Source organism: Astatotilapia calliptera, chromosome 2, assembly GCF_964374335.1.
Source record: "Astatotilapia calliptera chromosome 2, fAstCal68.1, whole genome shotgun sequence".
Lineage (NCBI taxonomy): Eukaryota > Metazoa > Chordata > Actinopteri > Cichliformes > Cichlidae > Astatotilapia > Astatotilapia calliptera.
The window spans coordinates 9,334,944-9,358,689 of NC_137423.1; the positions used below are offsets into that span (position 1 = coordinate 9,334,944).

Genomic DNA, 23,746 nt, shown 5'->3' on the forward strand with positions numbered 1-23,746 from the left:
ATTTACCTGCCGCACGTTCATGTTGAGTCCACAAAAGTCCACTCGTATTATTAGATTTCAATAATTGGAAAAAATGTAACTATAAAACGATTTTAACTTAAGTGTTTCCCAACCCTGAAAAAACTGTCTTAATATCTCCTGTTGATATAAAGCACGAAATGCTGGAACGCTAATTCATAGTATAAAGACCAAACAGACCTTCATTGAAAATACTACAGTTATTATTGCAGTCATACTCCTGAGGCCGGCGCCACCATGTGTTCTCACCTTGATGTTGTTCTTTGTGTCGAGACCGTTGATGAAGCCAGACAGAGTGTCCAGGAATCGATCTGCAGCGGCTCCCTGCAGGAAACAGCAGTCACATTTCAAAGTCTTACTTTCCCTTTAAAGAACCAAGGGCTGGTTCTGGATCACACAGGTGGACTGGCTTTCCTCTGATGAACTTCATTAGACTAAAGATAAATTATTTCTGACCTAAAATATATCCACCATCTCAACTTAGATTCTGATGGTGTAATTGTCTTTTGAGTTCATCAGCCTGTGAGTCGAGCCTGAAGCCGGTGTGTTTTTAGTAAAACGTCTGCTTTGTAATAAACCCGACAGCTTGGAGGAATGTCTGGACAATAAAAGCTGCAATGAGTCAAACATGTTTCTCTCTGACTGACCTTCTCTAACTCAAAGATCTTTCGGACTCTCTCTATGGCGTCGTCGATCTCGTTAGCCGGAGGGAGGACTTGAGTGCTCCTGGCACCCAATGAGAAGCCTCCGTACCTGTAAAAATACCAAAAGAAAACAGCTGAGCACCTACAAATGACCAACAGATGGTGTTTATGATTTCAAAATAAAACCAGACACTGACCTGAATTCATTCACCCAGACTTTGTTCTTCAAGCTGTGAAAACAGAAAAAAACTTTCAGTCTGGCTTGTGTTCAGGTGTGTGTGAGCAGGTGAGTCCTCTGAGCGTGTGTGTGTGTGTGTGTGTGTGTGTGTGTGTGTGTGTGTGTGTGTGTGTGTGTGTGAGTGTGTGAGCAGGTGAGTCCTCTGAGTGTGTGTGTGTGTGTGTAGGTGTGTGTGTGTGTGAGTGTGTGAGCAGGTGAGTCCTCTGAGTGTGTGTGTGTGTGTGTGTGTGTAGGTGTGTGTGTGTGTGAGAGCAGGTGAGTCCTCTGAGCGTGTGTGTGTGTGTGTGTGTGTGTGTGTGAGAGCAGGTGAGTCCTCTGAGTGTGTCTTACCTCTTGCCAATGATCTGAGCGTAAGTCTTCACCAGGTAGTCGGAGATGTTTCTCCCAGTGAGGTTCTGTAGGATGTCCGTTTCACTCAGCTTCATCTGAACGACAGGAAGAGTCCCTTTTTATTTAACCACAATTTCACAGGGTGCTGCACACAGGTGGGTCAGGCTTAGGTCAGGTAAATCTAAGACTAAAGTTGGGCCAAATGCACAAAATAGCGTTTTTTTTTTAAAAACTATGTTAAAACTAATTTAATATTAAGTGTGTTCAGGTGATTCTTTTCAAAGTTTTTCTAAGCTTACAGAAATTCCCCTTCAGAGAGCTCAAAGTGGCTTTGATAAAGTTATTACAGCTAAAAAAACGATTACACTAAAAACCTATTGTTGGAACATCTGCCAGCTAATGAGGTTAATTAGCAAGTTGACTGGGTGTAAAACGAGCATCCCATAGAGGTTGAATGTGTGTGTCCTCCTTTCGTATCTGCCCACCACTCCCCGTGCTCTGACCTCAGGTGGGGGCAGACCTCCGGCTCCAGCTGGGCAGTCTGGCAGCATCTTCTTCTTGCCATCGCAGCTGCACATGCAGGCTGGAGAGGGATCGTCCATGGTCCAGTTTCTGGAGCCAAAGAGTTCCAGGACGCTTTCAGGAACTTCAGGAGTGTACCAGTCCTCATCGCCCATCGTACAGGGTGCCTCTCTACAGGGAGGAGGAGAGGAAGAGACAGAGGGTAGAAAAAAAAATGTAGTGAGGTTTCAGGTGAGTAAAAGCTGATTCGCTCACACGTTGATGAAGACTAGTTTAAAGTGAATGTAATGCTCAGGGTGTCGAAGTTTCTTACGGGTTCGTGTATCCGTCCATGCAGCGAGTCCCAAATCCCGGAGCGTTCAGCAGCGCATCTAAAAGCTTCTGCATGTTGGCATTTCCAGGAGCATCATCACTGAGAGTTCGAAAAACACAACCACAGTCAGATCGCAGGAAATACCTCTGGATAACTCAGTGAGAGTTCAGGGCAGTCGTGTACCTGATGAAGGTCGCTTGTTCCTGGTACATCCACGGCTGCAGCTCCAAACTGGGATAAACTCCAAACGGCGGCACGATGAGACTGAAGACCAGAGCGATGCAGACAAACACGGCCGGAAGGACGATCTGAAACACAGATTTTTTTCCCCGATGAGCCGCAGCAGGCCGGTTTGATCAGAAAGCAGCAGCGGGTTTTTATCGCTGGCGACGGCATACCTGAGCGAAGAAGCCCTTCCTGGAGCGCCGGGCATACAGAAACCGCTTCCACATCAGAGCAACAAACTGCTGCCTCCTCAGAGTCCAGCCTGTCACCTGATATGAGCCTTTACCGTCAGTACAGTTCAGCCAGTCGGTTTCTTTGCACTCTGAGAGGAAACGAGGTCACATGATCAAATAAGAAAACGTTGAGAGTGCGCAGACAAGATGTTACAAGACAACAAAAGTGAGAAACTTCTCATATTTGCACTCGTTACTCTGTACAGTTGGCGCTTTATTTTGAAATTCCAGTCTTTTGATTTCTTCCCTTGAATTTTGCGCCCCTGGTATTTTATCCCATTGTAACTCTCTGTGAATACATTTTGCTTTGCTGTGTTTTTTTTGTACCTTGGTCTTCAGAATCATTGCAGTCATCGTTGTCATCATCTGTTAACGGTCTCAAGCAGCTCTGAGGGTCTCCTCCACCGAAAGCATGAGTCCTCCTCCGCCTCTGAACAGGAAGTGTCCCGTCTAAACAAAAAAACTTGGAAATGTGATTTCAGGCTCTTATTTTGATATGTCACAGTCAGACATCACTCCTTCCTCACCTGAGGTCACTTCGGTGTCGACTCCGTTGTCTTCAGCCACTTTCAGGAAAATCTAAAGTGACATAAAACATTAAAACTAATGTCATACTTTTGTTTTCATGCTTCACGGTGATTCACCGAGAAGAATGCTTCACAAATCAGTTTTACTCAAATGTGTCCCACCTCCTCCAGGGTGGTGTCCGACACTCCGTAGCTGGAAATGCCGAGGTCGGAAAGCTTCGTGTCCAGGTCTTTGAAGAGCTCCACGAAGGCTCCGTCTTTGGCAGCGCTGTACGGCAGGACGTAGGTCAGCTCGTGTCCCAGGTCCTCCACCAGGCGGGCGTCGGGGACGTGACGCAGGATCAAGGCAGAAACCAGCGACACGTCCGGGGGTACAAAGGGGATATTGCAGGTGGATGCTGCTGGGCCATTTTCTGAAGACGGAGACACAAAACAAATCAGATCCACCGGACAGCGAACCAATCAAACGCTCTGTGGGAACAGAGAGCTCACCGATGGTAGCGGCCTCACTTTCATGTTCGCTGCCGAGTCCTGCGTCGCTGCTGCTGACTGAGCCGCACTCCTCCTCCTAAAACACAAATGGTTTTACTTTAAGGTATTGCTACTGCACAGGAATTAATAATGCTAATTAATACTCCAAATGCTAAAGAAAAATACTATAAGGAGACAACTACACGGTAAAGGTAAAATACTGCAAAAATACTTTTCACTAACAGACAAACTGCTGAAAATTAATCAATCGTACTGGAATACAGTGTAAAGAAAGACCTATATACTACTGAAAACTGCAGAGCTAAGCATTACTAGTAAATAAATTCTACAGAGACCTTCTTGGTGAAGGAGACGGTGCTGGCCGAGTTCCTGCAGGAGCTGAGTGATGGCTCTGGGTTCTTCTTCACCAGCGTCAGGTAGTAGCCGGTCCCCAGCTGGTTCTTCAGGTACAGAGATGAGCCCACGCAGCACAGCTTCCCGTGGCTGATGATGGCGATGCGGTCGCCGAGGATGTCCGCCTCGTCCATGTGGTGAGTGGACAGGATGATGGTCCGGCCTGAAATGAGACCCAACGTTAAAAATCCAGTCAAAACGAAGAGAGTAGCTAAAATCTGACCAATCTGGGAGAACCTTACCCTGACGGTACTTCAGCAGCAAGTCCCAGATTCCTCTGCGGGCGTAAGGGTCCACGCCGGCTGTGGGCTCGTCCAGGATTACAACCTTTGACCCCCCGACGAAGGCCAGGGCCACGGACAGCTTCCTCTGCATGCCCCCAGACAGAGTGCTGGTCCTGCAGTTGCGTTTGTGCGGCAGCCCTGTGTCCTGCAGGATCTGCTCGATCTCACCTTTCACGCGTTCCTCTGGCAAGCCTTTGAGCCGTGCGTAGAACCAGATGTGTTCCTCCACCGTGAGCCTGCAAGAGGTGCCACAACATGAGCAAGGTCACGTAACAATCGAGGTAAAGACGGAGCGAAGACAGCATAACAAGCATGTTGAGGAAAAGCACTCACATGCTGAAGAGGACGTTGTGCTGTGGACAGACTCCCAGACTCTGCCTAATGGCGCTCAGCTCTGTCCGGATGTCTCTGCCCAGGATGTAGGCAGTGCCAGAGGTAGGTGGGAACAGGCCAGTAAGTATGGACCTGCAGGGAAAAGAGAGGAGGATGTTACCTGCACCAGGACCTGTGGCAGAATCTGTATCAGCAGTGTGGTGTGTCTCGGACTCACATGGTGGTGGTTTTTCCGGCTCCGTTGTGTCCCAGGAAGGAGGTGATTTGTCCCTCGTAGAAGCCGAGCGTCAGTCCATCCACCGCCAGCTTCTTACCATGACGGTAAACTTTCACCAGGTTCTCGATGTAGACTCCAGGCTCCAGATGAGCCGGCTCCTCCTCCATGCACACCGCTGCAGACATGCAGACACATCTTACTGCAATGTTCAGGAAGTCTCTTTCACATTAAAAACTCTGTTTAAAAATAAAGAGAACTCAGTTGTTGGTTTTTAGGAGGAAGTTCTGGAGCTTCGCAGCACAGTAATCTCACCTCCGGGGTTTCCTCTCCGATTCAGTGGGAGTTTGTTGGACTTTCCGTCCTTTTCTCCAACCCAATAGGATTTAGTGAAGGGGAAGTACCACGGCCGAGGGATCCCATACTGACCTGAGGAGCAGAACGTGCTTTATGGAGTCTTTGTTGTGTATCAGAGATTTTTCATGGTCAGTGTACAAACAGCCTGTGGACTGATCGATAGTTTGAAGAACTGGGGATGAGCTATTCAAAGGATGTGTTGATTATAACCGTTAATAATGTATAACTAACAATTACTTCTTGTAGCATGCTAAATAATGATGACTGCAGTTCAATAAACACATGAAGAAGAAAAGCTCTCACCTGGAAACACGGCTTCAAGGTACCATGTCAGGACTCCGTACAGGAAGGAGTCAAAGTACATGATGATGATGGCGGTGCGGAGGCTGAAGTCATCCTCCTCCAGAGGGCTGGACACCAGGTTCTTCCACTGGATACCGACTCCCTGCTCCTCAAACAGGGCGAAGTACTCGCAGCCGAATCCGAACGCCACAGGGGACAGAAGGCTCTGCAGAGCGAGAGGTGGGCATGTGACTCGCCCCATCACATCACAACATTAAAATTGTGAAAAAGATGCGCAGCCTTACAGCGAAGACTTTCGTCCCGAAGCCGATGTACTCTTCCCAGGCGACGCAGAGCACGTATGGCAGGTAGAGGGTGAAGTAGATGATTCCTCCACAGGCGGCGGCGAGGTTGGCACGGGCAAATGCCGTGCTGAGCAGGAAGCACTGCATGATGGTCACCACACCGAAGGACCCCAGGAAGAGGAAGATGACGCCGGGGTCGCTGTAGGGCAGGAGGTTCCCCATCTGCACAGGAACCACGAGAAGAAGAGATGGGACATTATTAATATTGCATTCTTGGAGATGTGTATGTGTGGATGCTCTGTTTTTCTAATGACACTGTTTTCTATGTATTTTGGTTTTTAGTCGTCACCTTGAGCAGCAACACTAGCAGCCCGGCGCTGATGAGCAGAGGAATCAGGCTGCTGATGAACCAGCTGAACCACAGGATGCCGTTATCCAGACCCATGATCCTCATAGTCTCCTTCAGTCGAGCCTCCTTCTCATACACCACGCTCTTCAGGATGATGGCCACTGAGTACATCCAGGCAAGAGTCATGAAGAGAGGCATGGAGCGGCTCATCACCCGCAGGAAACTGAGAAAGAGGACAGGAAGGACGGGGTTACAGACCGAGAGCGGCGAGGAGGGGACCAAACCTGGGAAATGATGTGAATAATCTCACATGTCATCTACGTAACACGGGTACGGCATCTGCTGGATGTAAACTCCCGTCTTCTCCTTGGTGCCAGTCACCGCTCTGATGATGCCTTGCTCAATAACGTCCTGAAGGTACGAGAACCCACCCCAGATGTAACGCATGTCCTCAAACGGGTCGGCACGAGGACCCGGGTCCCAGTATCTGAGAAGGAGGACAGAGTGCAGGAAGTGCTGCTAGTTAAACAGCAGGATGTGATAAAGAGCTACAGAAGCAACAGTACAAGACTGAAAGAAAGGTAATGCTCAAGCAAAGGAGCCAAGGCCATGACTTTGTCAATTTAGACCTCAAATGCATTATTTTGCATTGCAAGGTCTGTAACTTAAAAGTACATTAAAAAAAAACTGTTATTGTAAAAATGTAATTATTATAAGTTAAGTGTTAAAATTTGCTCCAATTAATTTTAAAAAACAAACCTAAAACTCTGGTTTGCAGAGCATCAGATAACCTTTCACCCACATACTGTTTATGCTTTCTCTACAGTGTTGCCAGATACAGTTTTTACCTGTAGAAATTAAATGCTTTACATTACGGGGATGTCCTGGCTGTTGCTGACTGAGAGGCGAGTCCTCACACGGACCGTACACAAACCCACCTATAAACTATTTGTGCTGGCTTTACTGGAGTAAATTCTGGAATTTAGGAATGAGGAACAGGACACTTTTATCTGCCTGTGTGTGTGGCTCCTTACGCGTCTTTGATCTTATTGGTCCGCTCCACGTTGTCAATGTCCATTCTGATCTTGTAGTTGAGTTTGGGAGGTAGCTCTGTGGCGTTGGAAGGGACATCCAGAAACACAATCCCTGCCCAGAACTTCCTGTCTTCCAGTAGCTTCATGGACACGTTCACCATTCTCTCCTCGTTGGAGACCGGCTCCAGTTTGTCCAGGTTCACACACTTAAAATACAGACAGACACAGATCCGGTCATGTGATCTGTGCACACCAACTACAGCCAGTTTCCCTGCATGCTTGGATACTGACCTCCATGAAGTGGGAGATGCTCATGATGGCCTGATCGGTCTCGTTGAACACATCCCTCCAGGTGAGGTAGCTGCCTGGTGGCTGCTGGTTATCTGCCTGCTTGGACAGGAAGTTGGAGATGTCCTCTACGGTCCAGTCCGTGTCAGCAAGCTGAGCGCGGAAGACTCTGGCGGTGATGTTGTTCTTTAGCAGAGTCTGAATGAAAGATAGGAAGGAAAGAAGAAAGGAAAAAAGAAAAGGTATGAGAACATTTTGTCTAAAATAAAGCAGATGAGTTAGAAAGACATCGATGATGAAGAACACGTGAGGTGGTGGGCGGAGCTTGCTTACCCTGATCACGTTCATCTGCTCGCTGTTCTCCATGAAGTCCCAGACTTTGGGCCTTATCTCCTCCCACATCCCCCCCAGCTCCCTGAACACACCGAGCTCCTGGAAGGTCCGATTCACCTAAACACACCACAGACATGAGTCTTTTTACCCTGGGTTACTAGCTAAAGGTGACCAATCAGTTGCAGTCTGGAGCTTTTGCACAGGAAGTGACATCATACCTCGTGGATGATCTTCTGCGTGGCGGGCGTGTGGGGGGTGTACAGGAGCTTCCCTAACAGCAGGGGCTTCAGGGCCTGCCAGATCATCCTGGACATGGGGTTTGAGTCCATGTTCTTCACCAGGCTGTTACAGTACGGAGCTACGACACACACGTGATGGAGGTTACCACATACATGTAGCAGGCATGTTTCAGGAATCACGATAACACAAAGAAAAATAAATACAGAAGTATCAGAGTCTGGCTTTAAAAGCACCTAGAGTACTTGAAGTGGACATAATAGCTCATGTCCACCTCAGTGTTTTTATTCTTGGACTCGGACATATATCTGTTCACAGGAGGCTGTTATATAGCAAGAGTTTAGTTTCTCTGACATGGGCTGTATTAGCTGAATGTTTGTCTACTGAATACAAAAGCTTCATTGGGGTTGGAAGGTCCGAGGATGACCCCGAGGACTCACTGGAGGAGTTGTCATAGAGCGACGCCGTCTCGTCCTCGCTGCTGTTGTAGTTTCCGAACAGAGCCTTGTAGTTGCTGTCTTCGTACCAGTTGAGGGATTTGATCTGCAGGCCGCCGCCTTCAGGGTGACCGCACACGATCCGGGAGACGGCCTGGTACATGGTGCTGGGCGACGACGTGGCGTTCTGCGTCAGGAAGACTATCTCATTCCTCAGATCGATCCAGCTCTTCATACTGGCCAACTGTAGACCCAAGACAGAAGATACTGGTCAGACTGGTCGAGGGAGACTGGACTGATAGCCAAAGCTGGATCACGCGAACCCTGAACCCTCCCTTAATTTACGCTGCTATATGCTCAAGGAGATGGGAGACTTCCCATCATGCACTGAGCATCCACTTCCCTCTTCAAAATGTTACATTTTGTCTGCACTTGACTGTAGCTTGTGTTTTGCCCTGTCTATCTACACTCTCCTCTCTGTTCCTTCACCCCTCAGGTCAAGGCAGATGCTCCTCCCTGACCCAATGTTTGGGTTCTCTCTCTGTTGTTATGAACCAGCGCTAGATTTACATAAAAATTATAAATTGAAATATATAAACATGTAATAAATGAAAAATATCAAAGTTAAGGCTCAAGTGGAAAACAATGCGTAATTAAAAATGAAATAAACTTTAAAAAGAGTCTGAACTCAGGAATTATAGACATTCGCCGAAGGTTAAAAACTGAACATGCTAAAAATGGATCACAGAATGAAGCTGAACTCTCCCCTAGCTAAAAACTGCTGACAGTAAACTCGTGTCTGGCTGCGCTTCCTGTTGAAGCTCAGACTAATTTTATACATATCATAACAAAAGTGATGTAACAAAGCAAAAGTTCAGATGCAAAGAGCTGATCCAGTTAATGTAAAAAAAAACAATGTTTATGGTCCACATGCTTAATTTGAAGTAGCTTTTAAAAGTCTCACAGTTGTAACCAAAATATCTGATAACTCATTAAGCAGTTTGGTTTTCTGCTCACAGATTAATCATTCGGTCCTTAAACCACATCATGATTTATGTGTCTGCTCAGTCTCTAAAAATATCTCATTTAAAGGAGAATAAACCAAACAGATTTACAGATTTGAGCATCAACTTTTGCTTGTTTGACTCAAAATCTTTCCAGTTCTGCTATTTCACCTGTTTTTGGTAATTAGGTCCTTTTAAGCTCACAGATGTTCCCCAGGTGTGTCACAAAATAGGAACCAGAAAGAACACATTCTTCTGTAACAATGTGAGTTTCTTCTAAATGAAAAGGTTCTAATTTGACTGGAACACCACAGGAGTTTTGGTGCCTGCTGGCAGAATCTAAATATGAGCATTAAAAAAGTACCAATAGAGGAAAGGTAAAGGGAGCTTCAGATGTTATTATTTTTATTGCCTCAGGAGGAAGGGACCTCAAAGAGGAAGAGCCGCAGGTTACTTTAGGTCAGCGGCATCAGCAGAAGTGAAACTGCTGCAGCTCCAATCTGAGGAAAAGGGTAGTTATTGTCCCAAACATGTCCTCAATATGTCTACAGTTTTGTCCCAGTATTTCTTCAGTTTGTCCCCACCACCTCTTCAATATTTATCCGGATTATCTGCAAAAGTTTGAGTACTATGTGTCGAGTATCTCTAAAGTTTGTTTCCAGTATTTCTACGCTGGGTTTCCCGTTTTTGTCCTCAGCATGTTTATTGTTTCTCTACTGTCCCCAGCCTTTGCTGTCAGTGCTTCTATAGTGTGTCCCCTGGGCTCTGGGAAATTCAGACAGGCATGTTTTACCATTCATGTTAAAGCTGTAAAGTTATTGTTCAAAGCACTCTTTTATGAACTGATTAAACAAATAAATATATTAACCAGGCAGTAAAACAAGGACTACTTTATTGTCGCCGTATCATCAGATCCCGTACATATCGCCTTTAAACCTCACAGCTGAGACGCTTGAAAGTAGGTCAGGTTTTGACAGCGTGGGCGTGTAAACTACGTGTTTACCTGTGGACAGGGAGACACTGTATGTGTTTTTCATATGACTGGGATCCTATCAAACAGATGGAGCTCCAGATGTTTGAATAAAGTTATTTTAAACTGGGAGTTTTTCACAGAAAATGTAAAATGGGTTTTGTTCTAATGGTCCCATCACAGCTGAGTGTCTCTTCTTTCTTCATCACATGATTTTTAATGCAGTGCTGGGAAAAACACTTCCTCTCTGACCATGAGAACAAAGCAGAACGAAGGAGATAAGATTGTTAAAGTTATTTAGCTGTTTGGGTTTTTTAAACTAAATGTTGTAATTTCCTGGATTGCCAGTTCAATAATGCCCATCTTAAATCCCTTTTTCACAGGATCACACTCATCCTGTCCCTGACTCAGCGCCTGCACAAACCAAAAAAAAACACTGTCACATGTTTTCACTTTAGCCCACAGAGCGATTGCGTGTACTGTGTGTTTTAAAGTGTGTGATAACCTCGGGGCAAAAAACAACAATCTGGGGAAGTCTAACTGAACTTTACTCTGGTTATCAAACTGTTCACGCCAACCACAGTCTCCCACTCAAACTTTATTTCCAGTCTATTCCCACTGTAATCCCAGGCTGGAGGCTCTGCAGAGCTGCAGATGTGTCGCAAACCACTTTCTGCCACACAATGCAGCTTTCAGAGCGCCCTCAGTGTCTCTGTGACCTCTAACATGGTCACTAAAGGCTGCATGCAGCCATCTGCGGTCTTCAGCGTCTCAGCAGGACGTAGACGGACGCTGAGTGTTTGCTGTTTGTTCGGACTCGTGCTTTCTCCTCCTGAGGCGGCTGTGAAGTATAAACCCACTGAGACATTTGAGTCTTTGTTCAGCTGGGAACTCGTCTGTCTCTGCTGCAGGGAAACTGCTTTTATCTGGACACAAAGACTCGCAGAGACACTCAGAGCTGCCAAGTAAACCCAGTGGCCCCTGATGGTGCTGACGTGGCCCGGAAGACTCGATTGGGTGATGCGCATGTCCAGTAAAAAGCTGACTGTGATATTTTGTGCCCAGATCTTTGTTCGTGAGACAAACACCATCATTAAAAGCACATGATGAAAAGACACAAAGAAAAACTGACTGATGATCTTTGCATCAGCCTGAATCAAGCATCAGCCATCAGGGATAAAGGGTTAAGCTAAAGCTCCAGTTCCTCTAATGTCCACCAGAGGCTCCAGCAGTGAGCCAGTCCCCAAAGAGGCCAATTTAAAGCAAAAATAAACCCCTTCAGAGCCTGATACGAAAGGGGAGTGGCCTCTTTGACTGACAGGTGGTTTAAGCTGCTAGCTTATGCTAAGCTAAACCTCAGTGTCTGAACTGGACCTGTGAACCAATAACACGGCTGCTGAGATATTAATCGTACTAATAAAGGTCTGAGCTCCTGCTGATGACTTACCTCAACTGCCAGTGAACCCAGACTATCCAGCAGGTTGTCGGTTGCCCTGGCGACCTGTTGGACGGCCTCGGGGTCAGCCCTGACGTCCCTCTGAAAGACAAAGAGACATTTTCAGTTTCAGCTCAACCTTGGCTGAAATAAATAATATCTTCAGTTTAGTTATTTTTATTTTTACATGTTTCACAGTCAGATGAGACAGAGACCTTCCTAGCAGTGTTGAAAGATACTGAGTGATGACATAAGTCATCATACGAACGTTCTCTGGACCCTGTAAACAGACAGATTTAGCACTCGTCCAGCAAACTGAACTCTTTAGGTGTTCTGCACTTCTAGCAGATCACCTGAACTCTGCTCGCTGTTGTTTATTTTTGGCTCATATTTGTGACGATTTCACTCCTCTGTCTCTGAGTATCTAACATTTCTTTGCTTTCGTGTTGTCCACTTTTCTCCGAACATTGTCATTTGTCTGATTTTTAATCAAGTTTTAAAAGTTGCTGTGTCATAACTGGAGATAAATGCACGGCAATAATGGGCATGTGTGGGGGATTTTCCCCTAAAATCTGGCTTTTAAGTCTAGTTCGCTCTGTTTAAGATTCCTATAACTGATAACTAGCTAAACACCTATGACTTCTCTGAGACGAGGCTGCTGGATTTTCACGGACTTCGTTCTGTGCTGCTGTGGAAACTCGCACGGTTTCAGCTTTGCAGTCACTCGAAGTGCTCGTAGATTTCTGCACACAAAAGAGGCTGAGGCCTCTTGTGACATATGGCTGCATTGAATCCTTCAAACTCTTTCAAACTGGTCTCCGGGCTACGAAAACTGAGACTGTAAAGAGCTGGGACAGGCCGAGGCACGCCTCCTCCCACACACACACATTTAATATGCTGAGGACACGCCAGCACACCTTTGCTGTGTCACCTGAACGGAGGGGGGGAGGAAAAAATGCCTTTGGACTATTCCAGTGTAAAATTCACGTTTTCAGACAAGTTTGTTATTTAAAGTATGTTAGAGGCAGCCTGAAAGACACACCTGCAGGCAGAACTCGGGGCTAAAAAGTGCTCAGTGTGCCAGTTCAAGTGTTTGACATCTATAAGGATCATTATATCTGAGAAAGTATTTAACAGAAAAGAAGACAAGTCACGATTTGAAATGTGTTCATACAGGATAAGCTGAAACGCTGCAGGATGTGGTTTCACACTGGGAGAAAAAGTTTCTAAAAGTTTCTGGATGAAAAACCTGCTTTAAATGAGCAAAACATGAATCATATCAGTGGATTAGCAGGGCCGTATTTACCCGGATGGGTTTGAGGAAGTCCAAGTTGTCCAGAAAGTGCTCCTCGGCGTGGTTGAGCCAGGCGGGCAGACCCTGGCAGATCTTTTCTTGAACCATCGCCGACACCTGTTTGTCCGAGATCGTCACAAATTCCTCCAGGCTCTGCTTGCCCCCCTTCCTGGGACACATGTCCCTCAGGTGGACCCCGAACCCCCCGAGGAGGACCTGAGACAGAAACAGAGGCCAAAGAGGGATTTCTTTATCTTCAGGTTTCGCTTCATATAGTCTGACTTTAATATTCTGAAATTAGTTTCAATCATTGTGTTTATTTCATGTTTTACTGTGTAACATGTACTCCAACATTTCAGTCTTTTATTCCATATACTCTGCAGATTTTCTGCAAGTTAGCAAATTCTATTTCAAGTGTTTAATCATTCACGAACTTTTCCTCCTTATTGTTATTCCACCTCTCCACTTAATTCATATTTGCATTTTTCTTTCTTGTGTTCTGTACACCGGTTCACAATATTCCAGCTTTTATTGCATATTTTTTTATTTTTTTATTTTATTTAGTCTGACACTTTCTTCTTCTTCTTTTACTCCATACTGTGTTGTGTTTCTTTGCATTTTATATATTTTTTAAATTTTACCTATATTTTCAGACTTTCATCTGATATCTGTCAACTTTTTATCTTGTATATTGTGGATGGTTTTACTCCACACTGTTAGTTTTCTCATGAATGAAAGTTGGAGTAAAATTCCTCCAGCTGCCCGTTTCCATGTAGGGCTCACAGACTGAGCATGTGCAGAATGCCTCCTCACCTTCTGCAGGTTTATGTCGGCCTCCGTGATCTGCTGGACGCTGTGTTCGGGGAAGGAGGCGTTCCTCAACAGAAAACTCGACAGAGTCTCATTGTCTCGCAGGAAATGCTTCAACTTGAAGCCTGTGGGAGAAAAAACAAAAACAGACAAAACAGAGCAGGTCAGAGAAACCTGACTCCTCCTTCTCCTCCTCCAGTAAATCAGAGGGTTTTGTCTTTTAAATGTGAACGTATTTGTGGCCACAAAGCAATTGTGTAATTTTTTTACAGAGGAGAGGGTGAAGCAGTTCCCCCAGCACATTTTTAAAATGACATCTCTGCTTTCGGTTTGACTAAAATCCGTCCAAGCTGAGAACGAGACAGGCTGATAAAACATTGGTTTCATTCAAGCTTTTAGGCCTCTCAGGTGACACACCACTGACTCGTGATTGGTGCAGGAGAAAGACTAACAGGTAACAGTCAGGCCATTAAACAGAGACATTCCTCTATGTTCTTATGACATTGGTAAGTAAACTGTGAGGAATCCCTGAAAAACAAAATTCCTCAAACACCCCAAAAAGCTGCGATGAGAAAAATTCAATTGCACAAAAACACAGATCTGAGATTAAAATAAAAAAACAAAAAAAACAAACAGGTGTGACTGTTGGTAACAGAGCCGACTGCTACAGCAATAAAAACCTTTGACAGATATTTGAACTACCAATAATCCCAGACGATTGAGAGGTTTTATGTGTTTGGATTTGGACGGCTGGAGTGATTGTTAATGGTCCGTTTACTGTGGTTGGATTTTCTATTTTAATCTGATGTCAGTTTGAATCTGAAAGTCAGATTGAAATCATTTTAGTGAAGGTACAGATGCTATAACTGCGGCCTGAGGAGGCGTTCGGACCATATTTGGGCTTGTCGGGGGCACGTCCGTACCCGAGCGGCTGCAAGTGGGCTTTACGTTCAGTCTTTGTTACGTCATCGCTGCTCTTCGTTCGACCTGCGTGCTCACACACGCCTGCAGCTCAAACTTTCCACTCAGCTCCATCACAGCAGCTGGATGCACTTTTGCATGATGCCCCCGCACGCATACATGCCCACCCCTCCCTGCGCCTTTCTTCTTCTTCTGCAGGTTTGAACAGGCAGCTGCAACGAAGGCTGAGAGGAGCTTCTCTTGTCATTCATTTGAAACAAACAGGAAGCTAACGTGTGAAGCTTCTCTGCCTGTGTTGCTTCACTCTTTCAAAACATGGAGATTTAAGATGACGGATCATCCAAGATTACAGTCGTTGCTGTCCTCCTGCCTCCAGCCTGCTGAACATCAGCAAACCACAGAAATGTATCGATCGATTGGTTTTATTTGCAGCTTTATGGACATCCATGAAGAAACGCTCTAACTGGTAAAATGCGGCTGCTGATCCATCAGCCAGCTTCCATCAGAAACCCTAAAATTCAATAAAAGCATCGTCGAGCTTCCTCAGAAGCTTTTATCCTCCAGCTTAGAACGACGTCACCGTTATTAATCGGCTCCTTCATCACTCTGTTTATCAGCAGGAGAGCATCAAACTGAGGCATATCTTTTTATCCCTCTTCTGCTGCATTTTCCTGTTTCACTTCTTATTTTCCAAGATGTGATCTGTATTTTCATACATCCAATTAATATTTGTACCCTTCTATTCACAGACTTTATAAAACATGGACAAAGCCATTGTGCTGTCACACAATTGTTACCTTAGCTCACTCAAAGTGACTTAACATTAGTAACTTGGCTCGTGCCATGTTGGTTTTTTATATTCATATTTTATTACAGGTTTGTCACAAACGACCATATTTGGACCGGACAGTACAGGTACTTCCGGCTGCTTCCTTATTTTCCCCAGAGGTCGGCATGGATGGATCTGCACATCTGCTTTCCCACAGATTTTACGCCTGATGCCCTTCCTGACGCAAACCTCCCACTTATCTGGCCTTGGGACTGACACTAGGAGTACGCTGGGTTGTGACAGCCCACACAATTTTCTTTACGTTTTCTTTTAGTCCAGTTTTGTGTGACAGCTTATTGTTTTCACTAAATGCACTTTGTCTTTGCGCTTATCTCACGTAGCACAACTTTATGGTTTACAAGCTTCTGTAAGCCTGGACGATCTACCATTTATCTGTTTAAATTTTCCACTTTTCATTCCATGTTTGCAGACTTCAGCATGTTCAGCTAAAATACGGAGATCATATTTATGATTTATGTGATTTTGTTGTGAAAGAAATTATTTAAAATCAGAAGCCGTCACTCCTCAGCCTCAATCTGATTTCAGTGCCAGCCCAGATCAGCTACTCGCTTCACTTCCTGCTCGAGCAGGAGGAACCCTGAACAGATCAAGTTCAGGTAGGACTGCCGTAAAAGCGAGTCTTTTCCGAGGAAGTATCATATGTTCTCTGATCTGTCTCTAATAAATCAATCGATGATTAATTTTCCTGTTTCAGCTCGAAGGCGACAATCATGTGGTGTTCATCTGTGCTCAGATGAGCGGAGGTATAGAGGCCCTTTGGGGACAAAAAGCCGACTGAGTGTTACTACAGTTAGTGTTAGTGATGGGTCAGAGGACAGGTCCAGCTGTCTGACATCAGCAGCTCGCAGTGATGTGATTGGTCAAATGAGAAGCAGTTTCCAGCAGAGAAGCCCGTCTGCTTCAATCACAACTCGCCATCATTAAACCACCACACCACCGCGTTCCGGTACCACATTAAAAAACTGGTTCTTGTCTGCCGCTCATCATGTTTGAACTTTTTGATAGTGTTTCAGAAACTAAAGATGTTCAAAGAGTCCTCCACTTTCATGACTTCAAGCTTGCCGGATGGGTTTTAATCCACAGAGGAACTAACAGTCAGCTGCTAAACTGTACAGTAATGGTTATGTGAGATGATTGCAGCGACCCAAATCCAGGTTCAGGTCTGATGTGGACCCCCATTAGGGCACTCTGAATTACACGTTTGTACAGCTGCAGGGACACATCTGAACTCAGTGACGCTCTGCGGGACGGCGCCGAGCCGAGCAGCAGAAAACCCAACACGACAGGGCGTCGCGAACATGCACGATGTACGCTGACCCTGTCAGTCCACCTGCAGGGGAGGGGCCACAGGGCCAGCCAATCAGAATCGGCTCCTGCTGCCACCCTTCTACCCCCCTCAGCAGAGTCAGAAGAGAGTTGTGTTAATATCAGAAAACTGCGTGTGGAGTGACCGCTCGCGATCAGATGACAACCGAAAGACAAAATCCACAACAGAGAGAAAACAACACAAAGTGGAAAAAAATCAAACACGAAGAGGGAACAATTGAATAGAAAGATGCAATAACTGAATACAAAGAAACAAAAACAATCACATAAAAATAAAAAAAGGACACAAAGTGGCAAATAAATAACCCATGGAACCATAGAAAAAAAATAACACGAACAGACACAAATCACAAACATGAAGAGGCAAAAACAAGATAAAAAGAAACAAAAACCAATAAGACACAAAACCATAAAAACAAAACAGAGACAAAAACCAACTACAGAGAGCCAAAAACAACATAAACAGCCAAAAATCAAATACAAAGAGAAGAAAACCAACACGAGACAAAGACAGGACACAAAATGACCAAAAAAAACCCCTACAAATAAATAAACCAGAGACAAAAAAAACCCCATGTCATACAAAACAAACCAAAACATAAGACCAAAAACAACAGAACAAAACAACAAACCCAGCATAACGAGGCAAAAAACAACCACAGACAAATAAAAACACCACAAAAACAAAGACAAAAAAAACACAAAGAGGAAGAAATCAAACAGTAAGAGGCAAAAACTGGATACAAAGAAACAAAATATCATACAGAGACAAAAAGCAACTACAAAAGAGACAAAAACAGACAAAAAGACAACGAATTAACCATGAAGAGACAAAAACCAGGACACAAACACAGACAAACAAAAACAACACAAAGTGACAAAACAAACTATAAAAACCACCAGAAAAAAACAAACAAAGGAAAAACTTTCAGTGTGTTTCGTTGTGCGGTCTTTAGCCTTAACGCCTCGATGTGAACGTTGGAGGTCTTGGCTCATTTGAAGCTTGAGAATTAGCTGATTAGCTTTCTATGCTTGCTTTAGATTTAAAACTGACATGAAAATTGTCTGTCAGATGAAAATCTGTTTTATTGGTGCTGAACAAACCGTTAAAGGTCGCTTTCCTGCAGAGAAACATTTGCATTTTCGCAGATCTGTTTCTAAGGCCTCGGGCTATGAAGTTTCCTGAGAACTGCTGAATCCTGGTTGCTGCCCTCTAACCAGGTGAGCTCACCTGGAAGGTAAGCAGGTAAACCTGCTGCAGCGTGTCATGCCGCCCCCTCATCACACCATCGCCCTCCTGACCAATAAAACTGCTTCATTTATTATCAGATTAGAGGGAATAAAGAGCAGAAACGTGCTGATGCTCAATCAACAGGGAGGAGAAGCAAGAGAGCCGGCAGGTCGGTGCAGGTAGGGAAAACAAACGCCCCCCACAGAGAGCCAAAGCTGCAAATTAACGCACAAAAGAGAGAAATTCTTTTTGTTCAGCGAGCCTGAAAACTCCTGCGGCAGAGAAAGGACTCCTAAAAACCTGCTGACCTTTGAGAGGTTCTGCAAAGACTCGCTAGCTGTTAGGTTCCTTCAGCGAGCTGATCTCAGAGATGATTTATTGACGAAGGTGGCATTCAAAAAAAGAGCCTGCCGACAGTCATGACTCACAGGTTTATGAATTACACTGTAGGGTTAGTCAAGGCATTCTCTCCAAACATTAACCTCTGGGGCTAAAAAATAAAAGCTAACGTTCCAGTTTCAAAAGCTGCAGTTCCTCTAACGTCCACTCGAGGCTCCAGCAGTTTTTTAATTTTTATACAATTATCCAACCAATATTATGGCTGCTGTTAGCTTAATTGTATGAATACGGCGTCCAAGTTGTCTGTTAACTGTTTGTGTCCTACTGTACAGTCTATAGATGAAGCTTGCTAACCAATGTAGCCAGCATTAGGTGATAACTTCAGTCCATCTTCTCCTCTAACATGGTAACCTGGGGTTAAGGAATTCATCAGGTGCGTCTCAAAAGTCTGAAAAGACCAAGTCCTATAGCTGCCATAAAATCAGCACAAGAAATGTTTAAACCTTTGCCTCCAGCTTCCTTGTTTTGCACGAGGAACTGTTCTCACAGAAATATGGAAGATGGGTGTTATGTGGCTGGTTTCCGAGGCTCTCATCTGGCCTGAAGTCTCAGTAAGTTTAACTTCTTAACACCAATCAGGGCCCAGGTGACCAGTTTTAGGGTTCTGCTGTGTTTTTACAACATTACCTTTCAAAATAAGTGCATGCATTTTGGCCTTTAGGTTCCTCTGTTAAAGGAATGGCGATAAAACCTTCACATTTAGGCACCGGCTGGCTGTTAAAAGAAAATGTTCTACTTCTTTTAAATTCTGCATTTGTTCTGTTATACAGTTTAAAAATGATAATAATGAATATTATTACTATGGTCATGTTGACACAGTAAGATTTTACTTTTCTTATCCAAAAGCTGGCAAAGTCCTTTTTTTAATCTTTGTTGCCGTGTGCAGGTTGTTAAGATTAAAACAAGAACATGTCTATAAATACACCTCGTAGCTGGAACTTTAGCCATTTAAACGCTTTGAGTTTTTATCTACATTGTGTATTTCTTATTTGTGATGACGTGATTACGGCTGATATGTCTGTTATCACTCCAAACCACACTGATGCTCAGATTAGCGAAATCAAACAAAGTCAAACTGCATCGCTAACCCTGATCTGAGCTCATCCCCACACAGTGAGGGTTGCGTTTTGCGTGTCCTACCTGAGCGGCTGGACTGCAGCACCTGCAGGGCTTGAGCCAGCTCCTTGAAGCCCTCAAGGTTTTTATCATTCTGACTGTACAGGAGGATCTTCTTGGCGTCCGAGAAAAGGCGAGAAATTCTGCAAAATAAAAGTAAAACATCAAACGTGAGCCACAAAGAAGCTCTTAGCATGCATACAAACACAGAGGGAAAGACCCGGCACATGCCAGCTTACAGTGAAAACAACAAACAGGTTAAAATGACATTTCTGTTGACACTCAAAACAGTTAAAGTGTTAGTTATTATGGAAGCAGTGACTAACTAAACTCCAGAGTTTAAGGTTTACATTCGCCTAACAAGCAAAAGATCCCCCGGTTTGATCACAGATCCAATCTGCAGCTGAAGTGACCACCTTCTGAACAAGGGATCAGCCAAAGGTAGGTTCTAGATAAAAGTAGTAGATATGTAAGGATACTACTTCAGTCCACAGGTTCAAAAGCTAACCTTCTTACACTGACTGTCTGCAGACAGAAAAGGGAGGAAGGTGTCAGCAGATGGTGCTATTTAAAATATGTGAAGTGAAACAGTGGAAAAAGGTTCAAAATTAAACTCTACAGGAAGTTTAAGTGTCACTTTAAAACAAGTAAAGGAACATGAAGTATTAAAGTGAAAAAGCTCAGATAAGTAATTTATATCGTAGCTTTAAGTCTTAAAAGTAGTTGATGTTTATGTGTCACAACATCTGAGAGTTATTGAGCTTCTGGCTCCTTAGGAGAATGGAAACGTAGCAGGAATTTGATAAGCAACCAATAAGATTAAAGCTTTGGGGCCTCAGTCACACAGGCCTAGAGACCAGCGAACCTCCAGCGACCTCTGGGTGATATTGGCTCACGAAGAAGATGTTGCACCCAAAACCTCTTTATGATCGATCTGGTCACCAGCAGATTCCCACGGTACACCACAGGTTGGATGAAAGATGCCGGTTAGTCTGCAAACGCTCGCCCACTAACCACAGAGTGGTGAAAGTCAAACACATACGACACAAACCAGAAAAAAAAAACTATGTTCGCCTTCATAGTAAAAGCGACTCCTTATTGGTGAAACCAACACATTTCAAAAGGCCGCAGCTTTTACTTTGAAGGTCACTGTTCCAGTACCGCTTAACGAGCAGCTCCCGAGTGTAAACTAATAGCGAAAAAAGCGACCACAAAATCGGCTGATGTGTGTGATGTAATCAGTCATGATGAATCCTTACTGATTTTGGGTTTAGGCCATGAAAACAGCTGAAGCGTCAGCTTATACACAAACACTGAGAGCAGATGACCTGCCGGTGTTGGTTAGAGGTAAAAGCAGCTGAAATCTTAAAATTCTGTTTTGTCTGTTAATGTGTGAGAGGAGGAAAGTTAAAGTGTATCAATAAAGTTTCAGAAATAAAGTCACTGACAGCCTGTTTCAGCTCTACAGACGGCATTTATGTAAGAACTGAGCTGAGATTTCACTCTATATGTAAATGTAATGAAAATGAAATGAAAGAATGTGAGGTACTATCAGAATAAAATTCATTTTACTTAAAAATGTCTGCTGATTAGTAAAAGATGAAACCACAAGCACGCTTTAGCAGTTTAATAAAGATGAGAAGTTTTTCAGAATAAAAGCCTCTTTTTTGGCCACTCACATTGAGTCGTTGAAGTTGCCGACGATGCCCGGGGACTCGCCCGGTGTCGGATGTCTGAAGCAGGGGTTGTTGGCGTTGCAGAGGATTCCCTGAAGCCAGGGCAGCGTGCCGGCTGATGGCATCGCCTTGTTTGGAAAATGACCTGCAGACAGGAAATGAAAACAGGAAGTCACAAGAAAGTCGGAAGATCTTGCAGTAAAAATGACAGGAAAGCTGTGACCAGCTCCAAACAGGCTCACAGGAGATATAGTGCACATTTTTAGGCGCCCTCTCACCTCTGCACTGTAACATGAAGAGAATAAAGCCCCTGTGTTTCCCAATGTAAGATATGCAGGTTTTAAAGCCATAGATGTGGTTTTGCCTGTGTGCTGCGGTCAGATTTAATCTGAAAGATGTTCAGGGTGTTTCTTTATCTTCCTGCTCTGATGGAACAGAGTGTTCCCACGTTCACCTGGACTCAGAGGTGTCAGATAAGCTGCAATTGGTTTATTGTCGCCCTCAGTCGAGCATCAGCGGCACCCGCTGCAGGTTGAAGCCGAGGGCAGAGGCACGAGCGGGTTCACTTTGAGAGCAAAGACCTTTATCCCCTTTCTCTCATTGAGCTTCACCGTGTCAGCTGTACGCACAGAGAAGGCGCTGATATCAGGGAACCTTTAAGACTGCCAACTGGCCTCTTTTTAATCAAAACACAGATAAGATAAAGGAGAGGCGCAGATTCACTTCACTCGACAGCAGAGTGAGGGCCACACAGGTGGAACAACAGCTTCAGGATGAGCTCAGGGGTGAAAAACTCCCACAGGCTCCAGACCAAAACACCAGAGCTTGACTTGTTAAACTGGGTGTAAAAGACACACTGCAGCTTAAATCTGTGAACTGATAATGATCATAAAACATGTTAATAAATGGCCTGTATTTGTATAGCGCTTTACTAGTCCCTAAGGACCCCAAAACGCTTTACACATCCAGTCATCCACACACACATTCACACACTGGTGATGGCAAGCTACATTGTAGCCACGAGGCTGCCGGACACTGGCACCACCGGGGCCTCTGACCACCACCTGTGTGAAGAGTCTTGCCCAAAGACACAACGACCAAGACGGTCCAAGCCAGGGCTCGAACCTGCAACCTTCCGGTTACAAGGCGAACTCCCAACTCTTGAGCCACGAGTGCCACAGAGCAAATGATGAACTGTGTGCTGCTTAATCAATTAATAGCTCGAGCAAAAGCTCCACCCGCTCGGACCTCCCTCCTGGTGTTTGTCAGGTTCAGATTTACATTGTAAGCAGGTCCATATGCAGACTCGTGCAATTTACATTACTGCAATTGGGTCCACTTGTGCACCATGATTTCCCCACACCAGCAGCGGTCTGCCAACAATCCTCAAAAACAGGCAGGTAAACATAAACATGCGGGTTTAGGCAAATATTTTAATAAACTTATCACTTTCATCATGTCTGCTGCCCGTGACAGAGAAGTCATGTTCATACACACAGACAGGTCAGATCAAGATTTTTCCCACTGGGGCTGAAAAAGAAAAAACTAGAGGAAGAAAGAAAGCTGAGGTTATGTGGGTGTTATGGTTGGTAACCTACGCTAGCTCGCTATTCAGTGACGTCTGAATCATAGCCATAAACAGCCTTTTACACACTGTAATGAAAATAGTTATACTCTAAAGATGGCGCTAGTCTAGGCACAGACAGACTAAAGGGATATCCTTCAGTCCTCCACCTGTCCCAGCAGCAGGTGGAGACTCTCTTGTCTGTGACTTGTTATGAAACAGAACTTCTGTTTCGTGCTGCCAACTCAAACATGTGGATCTACGCACTGTGGCCTGACTCTGCTGTGATAACTGCGTCACACCATCCACATCATCACGTTGTTTTCTTTGCAGTTATATTCCAGCGTGGTTACACCTCAGTCAGCTGGCTGCTTTATTTAGTAATTTCACTTATCGTGGCCCCTGAGGTGTTCAGAGTTTGCTGGAAGTTGGTAAAATAAACTCATTTGGACATATACACACACACACACACACACACACACACACACATGCAGATGTACACTCATCCCCCCTCCCCCTCCAAACACCTTCGACGCTTATTCCCTTCCGATGCCGACGGTGGATCAAGGAGACCAGCGCTTATGCTGCAGGCCGGATGCACTTTCTACACTGGCTGTCTCTCACCCTTTACCCATCCCTGTTGCTTGTCATGTGTTTCTTTGGTGTATTAAGAGTTTTTTCATGTGCTCTTATGTGCAGAGGTGTTTTTTTTCTGTTCTCAAACTGATCTCCCTGTTGGAGCTCAGTCTGGGGGAGTTATTT

At 44.8% G+C, this 23,746-nt stretch overlaps 1 protein-coding gene across 2 annotated transcripts in view; it reads right to left on the reverse strand.

Annotated features, from left to right (window-relative positions):
* abca1b (ATP-binding cassette, sub-family A (ABC1), member 1B) overlaps positions 1-23,746 on the reverse strand; it is a 47,736-nt gene that overhangs the window by 6,974 nt on the left and 17,016 nt on the right. Inside the window, exons 4-34 of one of the 2 annotated variants that reach the window (XM_080305198.1) lie at positions 21,424-21,565; positions 19,769-19,887; positions 13,905-14,026; positions 13,104-13,307; positions 11,810-11,899; positions 8,392-8,632; positions 7,933-8,072; positions 7,715-7,831; positions 7,385-7,579; positions 7,094-7,299; positions 6,370-6,546; positions 6,060-6,282; positions 5,711-5,932; positions 5,427-5,631; positions 5,082-5,195; positions 4,770-4,944; positions 4,553-4,684; positions 4,178-4,455; positions 3,878-4,098; positions 3,561-3,618; positions 3,213-3,463; positions 3,051-3,102; positions 2,851-2,973; positions 2,464-2,612; positions 2,249-2,373; positions 2,066-2,164; positions 1,734-1,923; positions 1,231-1,325; positions 860-892; positions 666-771; positions 268-342 (exon numbers count right to left, since the gene is read on the reverse strand). In XM_080305198.1, coding sequence (XP_080161324.1) covers positions 268-342; positions 666-771; positions 860-892; positions 1,231-1,325; positions 1,734-1,923; positions 2,066-2,164; positions 2,249-2,373; positions 2,464-2,612; positions 2,851-2,973; positions 3,051-3,102; positions 3,213-3,463; positions 3,561-3,618; positions 3,878-4,098; positions 4,178-4,455; positions 4,553-4,684; positions 4,770-4,944; positions 5,082-5,195; positions 5,427-5,631; positions 5,711-5,932; positions 6,060-6,282; positions 6,370-6,546; positions 7,094-7,299; positions 7,385-7,579; positions 7,715-7,831; positions 7,933-8,072; positions 8,392-8,632; positions 11,810-11,899; positions 13,104-13,307; positions 13,905-14,026; positions 19,769-19,887; positions 21,424-21,565 — 4,679 coding nt within the window. Of the gene's footprint in view, positions 1-267; positions 343-665; positions 772-859; positions 893-1,230; positions 1,326-1,733; positions 1,924-2,065; positions 2,165-2,248; positions 2,374-2,463; positions 2,613-2,850; positions 2,974-3,050; positions 3,103-3,212; positions 3,464-3,542; positions 3,619-3,877; positions 4,099-4,177; positions 4,456-4,552; positions 4,685-4,769; positions 4,945-5,081; positions 5,196-5,426; positions 5,632-5,710; positions 5,933-6,059; positions 6,283-6,369; positions 6,547-7,093; positions 7,300-7,384; positions 7,580-7,714; positions 7,832-7,932; positions 8,073-8,391; positions 8,633-11,809; positions 11,900-13,103; positions 13,308-13,904; positions 14,027-19,768; positions 19,888-21,423; positions 21,566-23,746 lie in introns of both variants that reach the window. The other variant, XM_026183972.2, reaches the window with a different exon arrangement.